General features: G+C 39.5%; 2 protein-coding genes and 1 non-coding gene across 3 annotated transcripts; all 3 read left to right on the forward strand.

Annotated features, from left to right (window-relative positions):
* The first annotated feature begins 1,728 nt into the window (after positions 1-1,728).
* Positions 1,729-7,460, forward strand: RPL18A (ribosomal protein L18a). The gene is made up of 5 exons (XM_034402815.3): positions 1,729-1,879; positions 2,482-2,661; positions 3,663-3,792; positions 6,612-6,721; positions 7,316-7,460. Exons 1-5 carry the CDS (start codon positions 1,862-1,864, stop codon positions 7,406-7,408), a joined length of 531 nt encoding a protein of 176 aa, XP_034258706.1. The 5' UTR covers positions 1,729-1,861; the 3' UTR covers positions 7,409-7,460.
* On the forward strand, positions 6,392-6,520 carry LOC117655956 (small nucleolar RNA SNORA68). Its single transcript, XR_004588832.1, has one exon. It is a non-coding gene; the product is annotated as a small nucleolar RNA SNORA68 (small nucleolar RNA).
* A 2,243-nt stretch (positions 7,461-9,703) lies between the features above and the next one.
* On the forward strand, positions 9,704-16,843 carry KICS2 (KICSTOR subunit 2). The gene is made up of 3 exons (XM_034402764.3): positions 9,704-10,134; positions 12,101-12,389; positions 15,598-16,843. The coding sequence occupies exons 1-3, from the start codon at positions 9,900-9,902 to the stop codon at positions 16,412-16,414; spliced, it is 1,341 nt and encodes a 446-aa protein (XP_034258655.1). The 5' UTR covers positions 9,704-9,899; the 3' UTR covers positions 16,415-16,843.
* Positions 16,844-20,100: the final 3,257 nt, after the last annotated feature.

The following is a 20,100-nucleotide window of genomic DNA, read 5'->3' on the forward strand; positions in this document are numbered from 1 at the left end:
ATATTTGTATTCCATGTTTTTTAATTCTGGCTGTACACCGCCCTGAGTCCTCAGGGAGAAGGGCGGTATATAAATTTTAAAATAAATAAATAAATAAATAAATAAAATATATTCACCAAAAGTGAGTGGATTCGTGGTTCGGTGTAATGAAGAATGCAGTAAACTCTGGTATATTTTAATATTGACTAAATTATAACTACAAGTCCAAAGATTCTCTATCAGTTGGGAAATTACATTTTCTATATGTTATCATAATTATATTCAAATTACATTTAAATTTAGAACCCATTTAATTAGGCTAGTTATTGATGAAGTGAAGATAGATTCCTGCTGGATGTAGCATGATTGCATTTTCTCATAAGATTCTTCATTTTCTATGACATATCTAGAGCCAACAACTGGTAATATTATTCAGTCTATTGGGAAAGTTGGGTTTTGAAAAAGCAGGATAGGAAGCCTACCAAGACTCTTCTGGTGTTGGAGAAGACTTCTTAGAATACCATGGACAGCCAAGAAAACAAACAGATCACTGAACACATCAACCCATTCTTACTCAAAGCACAAATAACCCAGCTTAAATTATTATCCTATTTTGGATGTATTCTGCAAAGACCTAGCTCTCTGGAAAAGGCTGTAATGCAGGTTTTTTTTAATATTAGAAACAGTATTCTAGTTATATAGTTACCTTTAAGCATCACTCTTCTCTCAAATAATGAATCTGTGTTTCCCCGAAAATAAGACCCTGTCTTATATTTTTTTGAACCCTGAAATAAGTACTTGGCCTTATTGCCCTGCATTCAAAGCCCGATTGGGCTTATTATCAGGGGATGTCTTATTTTGGGGGAAACAGGATATTGGCAGAGTTTATGACTGGACTCTGGGATTCATTCAAAAGGAGAGATAAAGCTATGCAAGTGTTTCCAAATTACTTACACATTTGTTACATTGATATACCATCTTTCCTTCAAGACCTTTGAGAAGCATCGTGTTCCCTTCAAATTTTTGCCACAACAACACTGTGCTTAGGCTAGCAGAGCAAGAGTAAGTCGCCCAGTGAGCTTTCCGGTTGCACCACGCTGGCTGTCTCGAAGTAACAGTAACAGAGTTGGAAGGGAACTTGGAGGTCATCTAGTCCAACCCCCTGCTCACGCAGACGTCCTATACTAGGGATTCGAACCACCGACCTTTCTGATCGACAAGCTCAGCGTCTTAGCCACTGAGCCACCTAGGGAGCCGCCATTAGGGACCCTTCGCATAATCAAGCCTTCACTTCTACAGCGGCTTGCTGGAATTCAGATTACTCTGCCTAGTCGCTTTCAATCCGTTCACAGCTTGTAGCGAACCCTTCGTTTCCCCCGATCGACGATCTGCACCAGCTCAGAGACCCAGGCGAAGCGGACTTTCGCCTGCTCCAATCACCCAGTTAACTGTGGCGTGTTCAGAAATTCTGTACATTAATTAAGCAAGCCATAGATTCATATTATCTAGGAATAAGACTACTTTTAATTGTTTAAACAATAATATAGCAAACAGCAAACAAACCGGCGAAAACAAATAATAGCATTGTCGGTCTTCAGAAGTCACCAAAGCGGTTCATTAACCATGAGGAAAAAAACCACGCCCACCCAAATCGATTAGAGACGAATTAAAGCTTTAAGTCGCCGCCTAAAAGTCGCACTTGGGCGATTAGAAGATGGTGAAACCGGGCTTTTTAAGACAGACATTCTCTATATCCAATAAGAACGTCCAATAGTCGGTAGCCGGTCGTAGGCAAGGCGGTACTTCGTCTTAGCAATGGTCACGTGTGCGTGCTGCGCCTGCGAAACTTCCTTTTCTGGGCGGCCGCGAGAGAGGCGACACCATGAAGGCGTCGGGCACGGTGAGTGCTGCGCGTGTGGCCTTGCTGGGGGTCTCGTGCGGAGAGGCCTCTGCTGCTGCGTGGCCAAAGGAATGCGAGCGAGGCAAAGAGTGGTAGAAAGGCGGGGAGGGAATCTCCATTCGGGAACCTTCTTGCAGTCGTCTTTTTCCTCTGCCACGAGTGAGCACCCAATATGGCCGTCTCCCCTGCGCTAGTTCCTGTAGCGTGGGCCCCGGTCGGCTGCTCAAGTCGCGGATTCAACTCGCAACATCTTTCCCGAACCTAGGATGCAATATTAGAACGAGATTAGTTGGGAAGAAAATACAGTTGTAGCCATCCCACTCATGTCATTCTTAGGTTCTTTTCGCTCTAATCGGTTTTCAAGACTGAACTCCTCGGGGAGGTTTCAAATAGATAGTAGGTACTCTACCTCTGTAATTATTGTTTTTGAAAATCTTTATAGCTGAATTTACAGAGCATTGGGGAATCGTGGGCTTCGTTTGATTTAGTAAAGCAGCTAAATAACACCTTTTTCTAAATGTGTAAGTGCATCTCTTGATCAAGTTTGATTCTAAAACTAGAATGGATTTTTATTAATATTTCTTTCTCTTCTTTCTTTTAAGCTGAGGGAGTATAAAGTTGTTGGGAGATGCCTTCCTACTCCCAAATGTCCAACACCACCTCTCTATCGGATGCGTATCTTTGCTCCTAACCATGTTGTTGCAAAGTCCCGTTTCTGGTATTTTGTCTCGCAGCTGAAGAAGATGAAAAAATCTTCTGGAGAAATTGTATACTGTGGACAGGTATTGTAATAGGAAGTGGAATAGATTTAAATATTGAAAGCATATTTTCTAATACTGCTTATTCCTAATACTACCTATACTCATTGGATTAAAAGGTTTTCCAAAAAAGTTTGTCTTAAAATTTCCATTACTGGTACCATCATGATGTGTAAAATCCTTAAATTACTTTACCCTATTTCATTTCATGACTGTTGATGAAATGAATGGCCCTTATTGAAGATAAACATAAAAAGACCTTTATTGAAGATAAACATAAAAAATAATTGCTGTTTTTGTGCCCCGTAGATGGGATAGAAATTATAAAATTCTTTTAAAATTGAAACTATGGAAATATTTTTTTCCAAGAGTGCCCTTTTTAAATTTCTTTCAATGAATTTGGCAAAGAGAGGTAAAAGGTTAAACTTTGCACAATCCATTGCTAATTTTCTGTTGCAAAGTAAGGTAGTTCTTACCTTACTTTGAATGTCCATCAATTTTATGTCCAGCATGTGGAGGCACCTAGTTGATCACTACTTTTGATAGAATGCTAGAGAAGCAAACCAGTCCTGGCTTCTTCAGAGAGCTACAGGTTGATTCTATGTGGTGCCTGTGCTAATGAAGAATTAATCTGAGGTGGCCTTCCATAGGTCAATGAATATTTTTATAGAGATAAATCTGTCCTCACAGCAGACCATGAAATAGAAATAGTAATAAATGGAACCAATTTTGTGTCTGCTGAATTCAAAGCACTTTGGGTGGGCAAAGAATCATAGTACAATGCTACTGACTTCTGCATAAAGATTTCAGTTTATTTCAGGATTAGATTCATGTAATCCTGGGTATGTTTTTTTCCCTGTCTAGTCAGATTCAGAGAAACTATTAGATTCTAATGTATTCTGTGGAAATTGGATTACAGCTTTAGGATGTTCGTTCTAATTAATTCATTGTAGACTTGACATGCTAATTAAAACAATACTGATTGGTTTTCTGTTGTTTTAACATGGGTATTTTTATTCTGTTAGGTTTTTGAGAAGTCTCCTCTGAAGGTGAAAAATTTTGGTATCTGGCTGCGCTATGATTCTCGTAGTGGAACTCACAATATGTACAGGGAGTACAGGGATTTAACAACTGCTGGAGCTGTTACACAGTGCTGTAAGTAGAAGCCATTCAGTATTAGATCATCTTAAGATATCACTATCATAAAAGAAAAGTGTTGCAGAATTGATATTCCTAAGTGTTGGTTTTACAATAATGTTCCTGTTACTTTGACTACTAGCTAATGTATTCTTTTTACTGAGAAGATAGTAAATAATGGGGGAGTTTTGGGTGCCTTTAAATCAGTTTTGACTCCCAACAACTGCCTGGACAAATCCCAGCAGTTTTCCTGAAAAGATTTCAGAAGTGGGTTGTCATTGTCACTTTCCTAGGGTTGAGAAAGAATGACTGACCTGAGATCACCCAGTTGGCTTTCATGGGATTTCTGCTCTTTAGCCTAATGCTTTAACCACTACACCAAGCCGACTCTCAAATGGTAATATAGGTAACCCTTGACTTACGACCACAATCAGGCCCAAAATTTATGTTGCTGAGTGAGACAGTTGCCAAGTGGAATTTGCCCCATTTTAAGATTTTTTTTCCATAGTTAAGTGAATCACTGGAGTTAAGTTAGTAACATGGTTGCTAAGTGAATCTGGTTACCCATTGATGTTGCTTATCAGAAGGTCACAAAAATGATCACAGGACCCCCGAAACATTGCAACCATCATAAATATAAGTCAGTTGCCAAGTATCTGAATTTTGATCATGTGATCATGGGGATGCTGCAATGGTCATGTGAAAAATGGTCAGTTGCTTTTCAGTGCTATTGTAACTTCGAACGATCACTAAATGGACTGTTGTAAGTCAAGGACTACCTGTACTGAATGTTAAAATTGTATTGTTGAAATGTGTTACATATTACGATTAGCTATGACTGCTATGTTATTTTATACAGTGCCATTTAGACAACCTTAGTTTAAATATTGACTAAGCTACATGACATTTATTTCAAATCCAAATTGTCAATCAAGACCATTTGATGTATCCCAGAAGGCCTTTATTCGTATTAGACAATTAATTAATTAATTTTTATACCGCCCTTCTCCCAAAGGACTCAGGGCGGTCAACAGTTAAAATAACATACATATAAAATGTGAATATAAGATGATTAAGCTATAATTTGGTTCATCGGTTAAGAATCTTCAGCATAAAGTTTTAGAACAATTAGAAGAGATTTATGCCAGCCCGGCTTGGTGAAACAGAAAGGTCTTAAGTGCACGACGGAAAGTACGAAGATCTGGGATCATTCGTATCCCTGGGGGTAACCTGTTCCAAAGGATAGGTGCCCCCACAGAAAAAGCTCTTTCTCTGGGAACCACCAGTCGATATTGCTTTAGTGACGGCACCCTGAGGAGGCCCACCCTGTGGGAGCGTGCTGGTTGGTGGGAGGTTATTGGTTGCAGAAGGTGGTCTCGTAGGTACCCAGGTCCTAAGCCATGGAGCACTTTTATTATTGTTATTTATTGCCAAAGCAAAAAAATTCAAAATTAATTTGGACAATATGCAAGAAATTTGGTATAGATACTTGGAGTATGCTCTATTATTCAATCAGTAGCTTCAAAGTTTAATATTAGATACGTTTGTAATATCCTAAACATTCATTCAGTTCAGAAAAACTCTTTGATAGGGCTAATTGAGTTAGTCAAAGGATGCTTTAAGAAAGTTCCCCTTTTATGCTGGATATATAATAAATTTGAAGAAACATGAAATAGACATGTTCACTTGTAATTCCTTCTCAGTTTTATGTTAATGTTGAACCACATTCTTGGAGAGATGTCAGTGATTTGTTAAATATCCTTAAAACTGGGAATCTTAATCTCAGGAATCTTTGATAGATTCGTGTTTGATTTGCTGCAAAAAAGTGATATATTCTTGGAAGCTACTTGTGCTCCAAAAGTTAAAACTTGTTTTAATAAAAATTTGTCAACTGCTTTCAAATTACCTTTGTTCACAAAGAGATAATAATAAGATAATATCATTATTTGTGGTCTATGTTTAATTTATTGCTTAAAAATTAATATTAAAATTAAAGAAAGTTATATAATTTGAATTGTTTGATTTCTCTGTGTGTTTGGTTTTATTTTTGGTTATTTTTAAAAAATAAATTCCTAAGTTTGTTTGTTTATCCCCCTTGCCCCAGTTTCCCCCATTACAGTTTTTTAATAGGTTTCTTTGTAGCAGTGTATAATGTTATATAATAATAATATGATTAATTTAAATATAACACAATAACATTTTTTTTACAAAATGTTATAAAGTTTGTAAAACTAAACTCAAAAGTTTGGAGATCCACACATTTCCTTGGGAACGCAGTTAAATTTGGCTATTTTAAGGTAGGCAGATCAAAGATTACATCACAACATAATTTAAGCCTTTCTAAATAAATTCAGCAAATTGAATTCCTATATAAATGTTTATTGCATATTTAGCTTCCCTTAAACCTGAAATTCAAGTCCACCTAATTTTAAAAAGTATAGATAACATGCCATACATTAATTTATTTTAAAAAAAATCTAAACATATTCTTGGATACAAATGATTGAATGTAGTTATTACACTTTTCATTTCTAGAACCTGTTGATTCTCCTCTAATTAAGCTTGCTTAGTTTATATGGCAGAGCCATAAATTGTTACTAGTTTTGTAATTTTTTTAACTGCATGCAAACCCAAAGAGCATTGTTTATAATAAAATGTTCTTGTCATGTGTGCAGATATTAAATGTTTCTTGTCGCCTTTCAAGAGCTGAAGTGTTTTTGAAAGTGAAATTGAAGATTCTACAACAAATAACTTATTTATATGGAGATTAGTATAAGAGTATTTAGATCAGAGCTAATTCTTTTGCTAAAATGTGTAATTCAACTGATGAATTGCAGATCGTGATATGGGAGCACGTCATAGAGCCCGTGCTCATTCTATTCAGATCATGAAGGTTGAAGAGATTGCTGCTAGCAAATGCCGCAGACCTGCTGTCAAACAGTTCCATGTAAGTAAAACAAATTTTAAGTGTGTGTGTGTTCTCAAACTGTACAATTTGGAAATTTTTCTACTTTCTATGAAACTTTATAATTCTGGTCAATGACTATAAGAAGATTGATTGAACGCATATATATTGAAGTTCCTCCATTAATTTGGAGTCACAGACTGTTCAGATAACTACAGAAATTACTGCAGGTTTGTTGGAAAAAAGCTGAAGAAGAATACTTTGTGTACCAATTTGATCTTCTAGAGAAAATGAGATATTAATCTGACAAACATACAATACTAAAAATGCTAATATGCTAGAGTTCTAATATATATTTTTTAAAAAACAATTTTCCAAAATGATCCAGTTTCTTACTATTTAGCATTATACTTACTTTAAAAAGTATATAACCACTTGGCTTGTTTATTAAAAAAAATATTTTATAATTGTGCTCTAAGAAATCCATCCTTTATTTTGCATAGAATAAATAATCACTTGGTACTAACATTAGAAATATATGTGTTTTCACTAGAAAGTGTTCTTAAAATTTTCTGAATAGTACTCACTGGTGAAATTTTATTTGGGCTTCTAATGAAATTTAATTTCTTTCTACAGGATTCTAAAATTAAATTCCCTCTGCCACACAGAGTGTTGCGCCGTCAGCATAAGCCACGCTTCACTACCAAGAGACCAAATACATTCTTCTAAATGTAGGCTTGATTGATATGGTCCATGTATCAATAAAGTTTTTTGAACATTTGATTATGTTTTAAACCATATTTATTCTACTCTTATTTATATGGCTCCTCATCTCATCAGTGTGACTGTGAATGGCAACAGTTTTAAACATTTTAAATGTTTAACAATAAGCATTAACTAGCAACCAAGACAAATATAAACACAACAGCTTTACAGGCTCTGACTCCAATCCTTCCAGCCCTTGCAAAGGCCAACAGGTTCAAGGCCAATCTAAATTATGTTCCACAAAGTAGATGCCATAACGCAAAAGGTGCTCTCTTCCTGGCATTTTCCAGATGAACTAATTGACAAAATCCATAGCATGTTTCTTATGTCATACATGATGGGACAAGTGGACATAATCAAGTAGAGGTGGTTCTCACTTTTGCAAATAAAATGCTTCAAAATTCAATATCTCCTTAGAATGATGAATTTTGGTCCCAGCTCTACTATACCCTAATTATGCAGAAGGCTGAGGTGATAAGAATTTTAGATCTTGCATAAATGTTCACAGGGCATGTTTATTTACATCAACTTTCATAAACAATTTCAACTTTATAAAAGTAAAACTTAATTTCTGTCTGGCAACATGCTAAGTAAAGATGCAGAAAACTCAATAATGTTCAGTTGAACAATACATTTTCTCAAAAATAGTATTACTGTTTGAAGAAATATCCATCTCGTTCAGTTCCAAGTGGGGAGAAAGACACTGGAAATATGGAGGCTGATTGGAAAGATGTTTATTGATGGACAGGACCACATGGGTTTTGAGGTCCCGGGCAGCTGACCACATGGTGTGGAGAGAGAGAGGTAAATTTATACCTCTCTTGGGCTTTGAACTTGAGCTTCTTGTTCCTGTGCAAGAATATATTCTATTGGCTACTGTTAGACTCCCATGGGGCTATGCAGGGGTCATAGCTGAGGTTGTCTAAGTTTGGTTGAACCTTGCTGGGTGATGCTGGTCCTTAGGAAATTTTGAAATGCAGTGAGCCCTGCTGCTAGATGGGTAGAGGGCTAATCCTATTATGTCCTGAGGGGTCATGTCTTAATCCCATTACCCTGGAGCTGGAGGTTTTTTGTAGATAGGCTGGCCCAGTCTTTCTTAATGTGCACCAAAATATCTGCTGGGGGCAGGGTGCTGGGGTTCTGTTTCCTTTAAGATTTTTATTTCTCTTTTAAGGGAAATATTTTATCTTGCCTTTTTAGTATTTCCTAAAATACTTCATTCTTCTAGGAGGGGTGGATGCTACACTACCTTCTTTAGAATTAAACGTGCCTCAATACAGAAATCATAAGACTTGGAAAATATGTCACAGATCATGTAATTGACCCTCTTCACTGGGAAAATACATTGCAGCATTGCAATTGTATTCTAAAAATAGCACATTTATACACTGAAAGCCCAGAGAAAAACCTTGTTGATGTCACTTTTCTTTCAGGTATACTTTTCTTTCAGTCCTGCTTGTTCTGGAAATAAATCCTGCTTTTATGTCCTGAGATCTAGAATTTACAATAATACATAAGCACGTATCCAAACTGAATAGCATTAGCTATTCAGACTTAAGACTTACATATTGCTTTACAGAGTCCACATATTGCCCCCAACAATCTGAATCCTCATTTTACCAATCTCGGAAGGATGGAAGGCTGAGTCAACCTTGAAAGAGGAACTGTGGGCAGTCAGCAGAATGCGTGGTAACCACTGGGCCACCACACAGCTCTTCTAAATAGGGGGGGAAAGATCTATGGGTCTTATTCAAACTTCATACTTTTCCTTTGCATCTAAGGTCAGTAGACCTCTATTACTAATAGAGGCGAACTTAATTTGGGTTAGCATCTATTACGAAAGCGCTAGAAAAAGCTATTCAGCAGGAGAAAGCTTGTTGGGTACTGAAACAGTCAATCAGTGTTTGATTTTTAAGCCTCTTCGCTGAGCAGCCTTTTTCAGCGTTTCCCTAATAAGTTCCCGAGTTAAGCTCAGCTCTGTGGCCTTAGCTGATAGTACTTCCTCGCTAGCTCTTGCTACTGTCTGAAACGGATGAGACCTTAATCCAGTGTTTCTCAACCTTGGTAGCTTGAAGATGGGTGGACTTCAACTCCCAGAATCCCCCAGCCAGCACCCATCTTCAAGCTTCCAAGGTTGAGAAACACTGCCTTAATCAGTTACACGCGGAAGAATGTTTGCCTCCTAACCAATAACTGAATCGCTTCTCCATTGCTTCCACAGAGACCTCGTTGCCACGCCCTTCCCGTCCCCGATAAGTCACGTGGGGCTGAGCCTTTGAAAACCGCCTCTCCGGAATGGCTCCTGAAGGGGAAGGGGTTGGGCTCACGCCTGTCATGGCCTCGCCTCTCGCTCACGTGACTGTGGTTCCTGTGGGTCCGGGGCTGTCGCTTGGCGCAAAGGCTGGCGAGCGGAGGCAGCCGCGATCGTCGCGGCGGCGGCGGCGGCGGGCAGCGAATGGGGGAGCCGATGCCCGTGGGAGCGCCAGTCCCGGTGGAGCAGGCAGTGCTGGAGACGTTTTTCTCTCATTTAGGCATCTTCTCTTACGACAAGGCCAAGGACAATGTGGAGAAGGAGCGCGAAGCGAATAAGAATGCCGGGAGCAGCTGGCTTTCGCTCCTGGCCGGGCTGGCCCATTTGGCGGCGGCTGAAAAAGCCTACCATAGCATGACCTTCCTGGGCCAGAAGCTAGGTACCCAAAGTCGGGCTGCTGCTGGGCGCTGCATCCCACCTTCTCCATTCTGCTTTGGGGGGCGCTTCCCTGCGAAGGAGTCCTGAGTCATGGGCAGGGCTAGAGGAGGAGGGCGGCGTAGGGCTGGGTCTGGGGAAGAAGACTTTTTCTCATCTGCTGAGCCCCGCTCAGGGCTCGCCAAAAGTCAGTGCTGGTGGGGAGGCTTGAATCCCGACCTTTCTTACAGAACCGATTCAGTTTTCCAAATTCGTGCATTTCTAAGCTTATCCGAAGCACCGTTGCTCCCTTCAGAATGACTCGCTCTCTTTTTCTCCCTCTGCATCTTGAGCGAAAACATTTGGGGTTGAGGTCTTATCAGTACCACTGTCCTTGGTGCTTTTGCTTATGGTGGAGAGGTGTTACTTTTGGACAGAATGTGCAGATTACATAGGAAAATCAATGTTTACTTGAAACAGGTAACAAGTTGAAACACCCCCCCCCCCATTTCTGATTAACTGTGGCTGTAATGTAGATTAGTACTTGCGGAGCTGTGCTGCCCATTTTGAACTAAAAGCTCTGTTCTTTTATAGAATCTCACAGAGAAAGCTAGTAGGTAACATTTGGAACTGAATTTTCTTTTAAGGCTCTTCCTGAATTTTGTTAAATTTAGCTGAACAAAAATGACAACTAAAATCATCTTTAAAATGAGAGGGTAGTGAACAATAGGTGTAATATATATCATAAGTGTAGTAGGAACAGTCTGCCAGTTTGTTGCTAGTTGTGAAGTTGTGTCCGACTTCGTTCGTCCAGGCCTTCCTGTCCTCTACCATCCTCTGGAGTCCATTTAAGCTCACACTGACTGCTTCAGTGACTCCATGCAGCCACCTCATTCTCTGTCGTCCCATTCTTCTTTTGCCCTCAATCTTTCCCAGCATTAGGCTCTTCTCCAGTGAGTCCTTCCTTCTCATTAGGTGGCCAAAATATTTGAGTTTCATCTTCAGGATCTGGCCTTCTAAAGAGCAGTCAGGGTTGATCTCCCCTAGGACTGACTGGCTAATGTAGTATAAATTTTATTCATATTTTTAAGACTAGCCCTTGAAATCTCAAAATTGGTATTATCAATAGGCTTTCTTCTGGATTATATTGCTTTATGTAATGTGGGTAATTAATATAATTTGTAGTATTGCTAAATATGCACTAAGGATAGCAAAAACTATCTTGACTTAAAGACACATAATAAAAGTTACAGATAAAAGGAAGAAAGGAAGTTGGAGAGAGAAATGAAACTATATAGTAGTTGGAAAAAGAAAATATTAAAAAGAATCACTTGGTAATAAAATGACTGGCACATTCTGAGGAAAGTAATGAAAATGTCTTAGTATTTAAGAGAGGATAAAGTGCAAGGAAAAAAGTATACTTCTAATTTAAAATTGATTCATTCTAAACCTGCAGCTACCTATGGTTCTACCTTCATGGAAGGGTTATTTTTCTTTCACTTCTTTAATTCTCTTCATGGTTATTAGTCTTGTCGCTTTATATGCAGGTCTTCTGGTACATATAGCCATTACCTTGACTCCTATATAGTTATATAGAGTTTCTTTCATCTTCTGCTTGGTCAAAAAGCTGAACCACCTAGACTAGAGCTTTTAGTAGCAATGTGAAGTATCAACATTTAACAATGGCTGTTTACATTAATTTCCCAGGAAAGGAGCTCTTTTTCATTGTAACTAATTTTAAAGTTCTAAATATTGTGGAAACAAAGGTTGGATTTTGAGAGAGGTGAAAGTTTTTTAATAAATCATGCTGATAAATCGTAAGTTAATATTTTAACTACAGGATGAATATATACTGGTATTAAGGAATAATGAAAGCAGCTGTTAAAGTGTACCCCCTGAATGTATCAATCAAAAGAAAATTTGCATGAATATTGTATCTTCATTTCATTCCTATCTTTAGTGACACCCTATTCTTTAAAAACAAACAATAGGTGGGCAATCATTCTTCAGCCGTAAAGATTCTATACGAACTATATATACGTCTCTACATAATGAGCTGAAGAAAGTGGTAGCAACTGGTCGGAATGCAGTGGGAGGAACAGCTCCTCACCTTGAAGAACTACTTTCTCATCTTTCTGAGCAGCTCTGCTTCTTTGTCCAGGCTCGGATGGAAATTGCTGACTTTTATGAAAAAATGTACAGCCTCAGTACCCAAAAGTATATAAACTCTGAGGAACTGATAAATGTTTTGGAATCCATCCTCAAAAGATATAGCTCAAGGTTAGTATGTGTACACTATACAGAATGACTGGAAATCTGTAAAATTCTTATTAATATGGTAAAGGTAACAATACTCTCAAGTTGAGCTCTTGGTAACTATTTTCACAGTTATTCTGCCAACAGTAAGAAAGTGGTTTACTATGTTTTCAGGATGTTTTAGGACTTTCCAGTCTAGCCAACAGCACTGAAATTCTGCTGTTGTCTACTATCTAATTCTAAACTCTAATTAGGACTCACCAGATCAGCCATTGGATAAAATGAAAGCATGTTTTAAATTTCAAAACTAAGATTGTTTAGTTTCTATTTTTGTAAAATATGTAATATATTCATAGTATCAACATTCTTTAGGCAAGAGTTTAGACAATATTCAGTTATATATATTATAATATTTAGAATTAGAATTCTAAAGCAAATATAGCACTGTTTTCATCTTTACATTTTTAACCAGAAAACCAGTACATGTGTACACAGTTGCTTAAAGGGCCTGGTGGCTCAGCAGACTGATAGCATTGTGATTAACACCAGCTGTCTGCAATTACTGTAAGTTCGAATCTCACCAGGCTCAAGGTTGACTCAGCCTTCCATCCTTTCTAAGGTAGGTAAATTGAGGACCCAGTTTGTGGGGGCAATAAGCTGACTTTGTATAAATATACAAAAGTATGAAGGCTATTGCTTAACACATTGTAAGCCGCCCTGAGGCTCTGGAGAAGGGCGGCATATAAATCAAATTTTTTTAAAAAAAATGCAGACCATAATCTGATTTATGATTTGCAAAAAACTGAAATACGTATAATATAGGCCCAAATGTGATTTTCGAGCCAAAAGTGTTTTGAGGAAATGGGGAGAGGAGGGGGGGGTGGGGCAACAAGAAAAAGTGATGTCATGGAGTACAATTTAATTACTATATGTTTTGATCTATAAGACACTCTGGACTATAAGATGCACCTAGCTTTTGGGGAGGAAAACAAGGGGAAAAAATCTGCCTCCCAGCAATTTGCCTCCTTGCAGCAAGCAGCAAACAGCCTGTTCAGCTTCAGCACAGCCTGATTTAGCATGAGCAGGTGATTAGTGGTTGGATCGGCCTCCCAGAATACCATCAATTCCAGGCTGCGGGGATTGCTGCCCATTGCCACCTCCGCATGCCCCATTTTCAGTCTCCGTGGGCCCCATTTTTGGCCTCTGCACACCTTGTTTTTGGCCTCCACATGTCCCATTTTTGGCCCATTCTAGACAGTAGCGGAGATCCCCACTGCCTGGAATGGGCCCAAAATGGGATGTGCGGAGGCCGAAAATGAGGTGTGTGGAGGCAGCAATAGGTGGCGATGGGCAGCGGCGATCCCCGCAGCCTGGAACAGCTGATCAGCGGCATTCTGGGCGGCCAATCCAACTGCCAATCAGCTGCTCGTGCTAAATCAGACTGTGCTGAAGCTGAGGCTGTTTGCTGTTTGCTGCAAGGAGACAAATTGCTGAGAGGCAGAGACTGTAAGGTTCGGGCCAAAGGGTGGGTGGGGCTTCAACATTTGATCTATAAGACGCACAGACATTTCCACCCACTTTTGGGGTGGAAAAAAGTGCATCTTATAGACCGAAAAATACAGTACATAACTGATGCTTTCCTTAGTTCATCTCTCTTAAGCCATTGGAAAGTATTAAGACCTAAGCCTTCTGTAGGTGCACACATAAATGAGATGGGATGGATAATGTTTGTTGGATAATTGTTGGAGAATAATGATGATCTTTTTAGATGTGCCATCAGAGTAAATAAAATAATTCATAGCTCTTAAGATATTGGATATCTAGTGCCAAGGGTACTTAGTGCTGATTTGGTATAAACTCATTAAGTGATATAAGAGTGATCATTCATCTAATTTTATTTATATTCTGTCTTTCTTATTTTTATAAATAAAGCAGCAATACCTGATATTTATATTTATTTTTGTAAGCCATTGAGTTACTGACAATAAGTGGGGACCATAAAATTCTTATAAATAGATATTCCTTCCTCCTATTTTCCCTACAACAGCAGGCCTGTGAGGGGGCTTGGACTGAGAGAGAATGACTAGCCCAAAGTTGCCCAGCTGGTTTTCATGCCTGAGTCAAGACTAGAACTCAAAGTCTCCTGGTTTCTGGCTTGGTGCCTTAACCACTAGACCAAACTGGTTCTGTAGCAAGTATAGAACTACCTGGTGAATATTTAATTTTTGTTAGAAACAGTGAAAAAAGTGTGGTATTACAGCTTTCATTAATTGTTGGCTTAGAAATACTAACAAGGAATGATAGTCTCCTTTTATACTATAAAGATATATTGTAAATAAGAATATTGAGTGTGTGTGTATACTGTATTTTTCAATATATAAGACACACTTCTCCCCCCCCCCCAAAAAAAATAGTGGGTGGAAATGTCTGTGCATTTTATGCAGCAAATGTTGCCGAAGCACCCACCCACCTGCCGGCCCCCATCCTTCAGCCTCTGCCTCCCAGCAAATTATCTCTTTGCAGAAAAACAGCAAACAGCCTGGTCAACTTCAGCACAGCCTGATTTAGCTCAATTAGCTGAATGGCGGAAGGATAGGCCGACCGGGATTACCGCCTATCAGCTGTTCTAGGCTGCAGAGATTGCCACCGCCCGTCGCCACCATTGCCGCCCATCACTGCTGCCACCTATTGCCGCCTCCATGCGTCCCATTTTCGGCCTCCATGTGCCCCATTTTTGGCCTCTGTGCATCCCGTTTTTGGCCCGTTCCAGGCGATGGAGATGGGTGGTGGCAGCAGCGATTCCTGCCGCCTGGAACAGGCCCAAAAGGGGACGTGCGGAGGGCAAAAACATGGCGTGCTGATGCCAAAAACTGGGCATGTGGCGGTAGGCCACAGCAGCGATGGCCGACGACGGGAGGTGACGATCCCCGCAGCCTGGAACAACTGATAGGCGGTATTCCAGGAAGCTGATCCAACCACCAATCAGCTGCTTGTGCTAAATCAGGCTGTGCTGAAGCTGACCAGGCTGTTTGCTGCAAGGAGGTAAATTGCTCAGAGGCAGATATTTTTCCCTTGTTTTCATACCCAAAAGCTAGGTGCATCTTATACTTCGGAGCGTCTTATAGTCCGAAAAATACGGCATATATTGAACTAAAGTATATATGTTTAACTAAAACAATAAATGGCTTGTTGAGATAATACCTTTTATGTACTATTTTTCCACCTTTTCTAGATTTCATCATCCAATCCTTAGTCCTCTGGAGGGCAGTTTTCAGTTAGAAACTGATGTGCTTATGCATCTTCTGAAGGCTCAGGCCCAGATCTCTGAATGGAAGTTCCTCCCATCCTTGGTCCACTTGCACAATGCTCACACCAAATTGCAGACATGGGGACAGATTTTTGAGAAGCAGCGGGAAACAAAGAAGCATCTCTTTGGTGGGCAGTCTCAGAAAGCTGTTCAACCTCCACACCTTTTCCTGTGGCTAATGAAATTGAAAAATATTCTCCTTGCCAAATTTAGCTTTTACTTTCATGAGGCACTTAGTCGACAAACAACCCTATCTGAAATGAAAACTTTGACTGCAAAAGCTAATCCTGATTATTTTGGGAAAATCTCTAGCTTCATCAGGAAATACGATGCTATTAATGTTTCATTAATCTTTGACAATCGTGGCTCAGAGAGCTTTCAGGGACATGGTTATCATCATCCCCAGTCCTACAGGGAAGCCCCAAAGGGTGTAGACCAGTATCCAGCAGTGGTATCGCTGCCCAATGACAGGCCTGTCATGCACTGGCCTAATGTCATCATGATTATGACTGATAGAGCTTCTGATCTGAATACTTTGGAAAAGGTGGTTCATTTCTATGATGACAAAGTTCAGAGCACATACTTCTTAACCCGACCTGAACCTCATTTTACCATTGTGGTTATTTTTGAATCCAAAAAGTCTGAGAGAGACTCTCATTTTATCTCTTTCCTCAATGAAACGTTCTATTCTCTTAAGAACTCTAAAGCTTTTGCAAGCCTGAAGCCAGGATCCAAAGGGTAAGAGGACTGTTAAGACAAGATAGACAACAGTAACACAACACATTCCAAGCTTCCTCAAATAAGCATTTGTACATGATGTCATTATTTTTAAAACTATTTTAATAAGTATTTAATGATGAAAATTAAATTATTAAGCATTTTTGGAATGAAAAATCAGAATTATATAGAATTGAATGGGAACATGCAAATTACACAAAGGTGCACTAAAATTATCTGGAGTTTTGATCAACTTTTTTTTTTGTCTGTGACCCTTGTTCTTCCTATATGCACTTTATCTTTTGTTACTTCTTTGTTTAGGGTCTGCAGAAAATTTGGTTTCAAATTTTCAACCCAGAGCTCACTGTCTTCTCTTAAAGTGTTTTTCAGTCATAGTCACTGGAAAATGCTAGAACTTAGAAGGAAATAATTGCAATAAATGAAATGCATTGTAGAATGAAGTATTTTATTTTTCCATTGCTTCTGCACCTTTCAGATAGTTATAAAAGCTTGGTTTGGCATTCTGTATTTTTCTAATGTGATACAGAAATTATTCTGAAATTCCTTACATTTACATACCTTATTTCCTCGAAAATAAGACCCTGTCTTATACTTTTTTGAACCCTGAAATAAGCGCTAGGACTTATTGCCATATTATCAGGGGGTGTCTTATTTGGGGGGAAACAGAAAAGAAACTCATTTTAAAGCTGCATTTTAAAGTTCATTTTAAAGCTGCAACATTACTGGCAAAGTTGAGCAGCAATAATTTTCAATCCTAAAACTAAGTGCTGAGGGTTAACAAGTGGAGTTTTTTATTAAATTAATGATATTCTGTAATTAAATTTGAATGTTAATAACATTTAAAAATTAGAAAAGAAAAATAGAAGCAGGAAGATATGTAAAATAATACAGAAGGAACTGTACAGTATTATAAAAATCTGGTAAAATGATTACCAGGACAAAATTACAAATCAGGATTAGTATTTTAAATACTAAGTGCTAACTAAAATAATAAATGGTATTTTGGCTCTGTTTGGATTATTGTATTTTAGATTAATAAGATTTATTTATGAAAACATTTCAGGTAAGCAGTTTGGTTAATAGTTCTATTAAATTTGTTTGCCACCCATCTCTTCACAAGGGGACTCTGGGTAGCTTACAACACTAAAAACACTGAAACCATAAAAATAAATATTTCTAATAAAAATACAAATTATAATTAAAAGATGGAGCAGAATAGAGCAGGATCACAAGGGAAGAGGTGGGATCTTCTATTGGTCCATCAACCACCTCCAACATTCTTCCCCTTGGGGGCAAACCAGCTGGCAGAGCCGGGTCTTCAGAGCCTTATGAAAGATCAGGAGAGTGGAAGCAGATCTTACCCTGGAGTTGGGGAGGGGGATATGTTGCAAAGGGCAGGAGACATGGCATATATTGCTCTTCTCCCGGACACCCCTCCAACTGGAATACCTTGACAAACAGGGCACACAGCATGCCTTCTCTGCCAGGGTGAGTGGGGCAGGCCAGTCCCATTGGGGTGAGACAATTCCTCAGGTAACCTGGATCCATGCCGTGCAAGACTTTAAAGGTGATAACAACTTGAATTGCACTCAGAAGCGAACTGGCAACCAGTGCAGCTTGCAGAACAGTGGTGTAACGAGCCATTCTAGGGGCCCCAAGGACTGCCCAACCTGCAGAGCCAGATTTTCCTATAGGCTAACTAGGCTTCAGCCTAGGGCCTCAAGATCAAGAGGGGGCCTCAAGATCAAGAGGGGCCTACATTCAAATTGTTAGCAAAATTAAAATTACACTTTCACTATAGGTGAAAGGGCCTCATAAATGGAATAGCCTAGGGCCTCTTTTCATCTAAATCCGGCCCTGCCAACCTGCCACACATTGCACCAGTTGTAGCTTCCAAATACTCTTCAAGGGTAGCCCCAAGTAGAGCATATTGCAGTAGTTCAGACACGAGATGACTTGGGCTTGAGTGACTAAGTGCAGACTCCTGATGCAGGAAGGGATGCAACTAACACACAATGTGAAGTAGTGCAAAGGGTCTCCTAGCCACAACTTCAAGCAGCAATCATGAGTCCAGGAATTGCAGACGGGGGATGTCTGGGATGGTGCCATCCCATCCAGAACCAAAGTCCCGGATCTTGAAGTTCCATGCACTTAAAGCCATTCAGTCTGACCACGGTTCAATCAAAGCCTGTTATCCCCCATCCAAACACTCCCCCCCGCCCAATCTCCAGGAATCACTGGAGGGTAGTGACAGCATCACTTCGATTACCATGGGTGAGATATAAATTGAGCATCATTAGCATACTGATGATACTTCAACCCATGGCGGCAGGTGATCTCTCAAAAGGAGTTGAGAGTACCGAGCCCTGCAGCATGCTACAAAAAAGCAGCCATGGACTGGAATCTCTCCCTATCAATACCAATTGCGACTGATCTTGGAGAAAGAAACCAAATCAGTGCATGATTGTGTTGCCTAGCCTCAAACTCCATAGCTAGCCCTAAATGATACCATGGTTGATGGTATTAAAGGTTGCTGAGAGAAGTCAAGAAGAGCAAGGATGGTTGTACTACCTCCATCCCGCTCTTGCCAGAGATCATCGACAAGTGCAACCAATGCTGTTTCTGTCCCATAACGACCTGAATCGTAACTGGGAGGGGTCTAGATAATCTGTTTCATCCAGGACTCTCTGAAGCTGCCAAGTAACCACCTTTTCTATCACCTTCCCTAAAAAGGGAAGACGGGAAACTGGACAGAATTTGTCCAGGCAGGTGGATCAAGTGATGATTTTTTTTAAAGGAGGGATCGAACCAAGGCCTCCTTAAATGGCTTTGAGAACATACCTTCTTGCAATGAATAATTTATCATTGCCTGAACCCCCTGACAGTCACTATCCTAGAGGTTGTCACCAGCCAAGAAGAACTAGGATCTAATTGGCAGGTGAGGTGCTGATAACGTCAAGGACCCTGTTCCTCAGGTTCAGCCAGATTGAACTCTTCCCAGATAACCAAGCAAGATCTGCACAGCACATGGGTTTCAATTGGAAACAAATCCGAGGTTGCTCGTTTTTACATAACTGAAAATAAAATAATAAAAGACTGTAAAGAGCTAATGCACGGCTGAAAGAATCATATCACAGCTAGTTAAACTGAGACATTGTTTAAATGAAACCTTTTTCAGTACATCAGCATTTCACAGATAATTGGCATCCACTGTTAGGGAAAGAGTGATAACATGCACATCATGACACTGCAAGTCACTGTATACCTCACACCCAGTGGTGGGATTCAGCCAGTTCGCACCACTTCGGGAGAACCAGTTGTTAACTTTCTGAGCAGTTTGGCAAACTGGTTGTTGAAAGAAATCATTAGGACAGAAAACCAGTTGTTAAATTACTTGAATCCCACCACTGCTCACACTATACTTGTTTCTGATATTGTAATACAAATATGAAATGGCACAGCTTGCACTGTAGGATGCATATTTTGGCTAACTATGAATGCCTACAGATAACAAAATAGTTCTGTTGCATTAAACCAGAAATCTGTGATTCTGTTGCTATCAAGACGTTTTTGGGAAACAAAATGTGAAAGTGACAATTTATGTTAATTATTTGGATAATATTATTGGGATGCAAGTAGCCATTTTTATATTTATACCACAATGCCTCATTTCTGGATTCTAGATGATTT

This window comes from Pantherophis guttatus, chromosome 7, assembly GCF_059756535.1.
Source record: "Pantherophis guttatus breed Tessera chromosome 7, ASM5975653v1, whole genome shotgun sequence".
NCBI lineage: Eukaryota > Metazoa > Chordata > Lepidosauria > Squamata > Colubridae > Pantherophis > Pantherophis guttatus.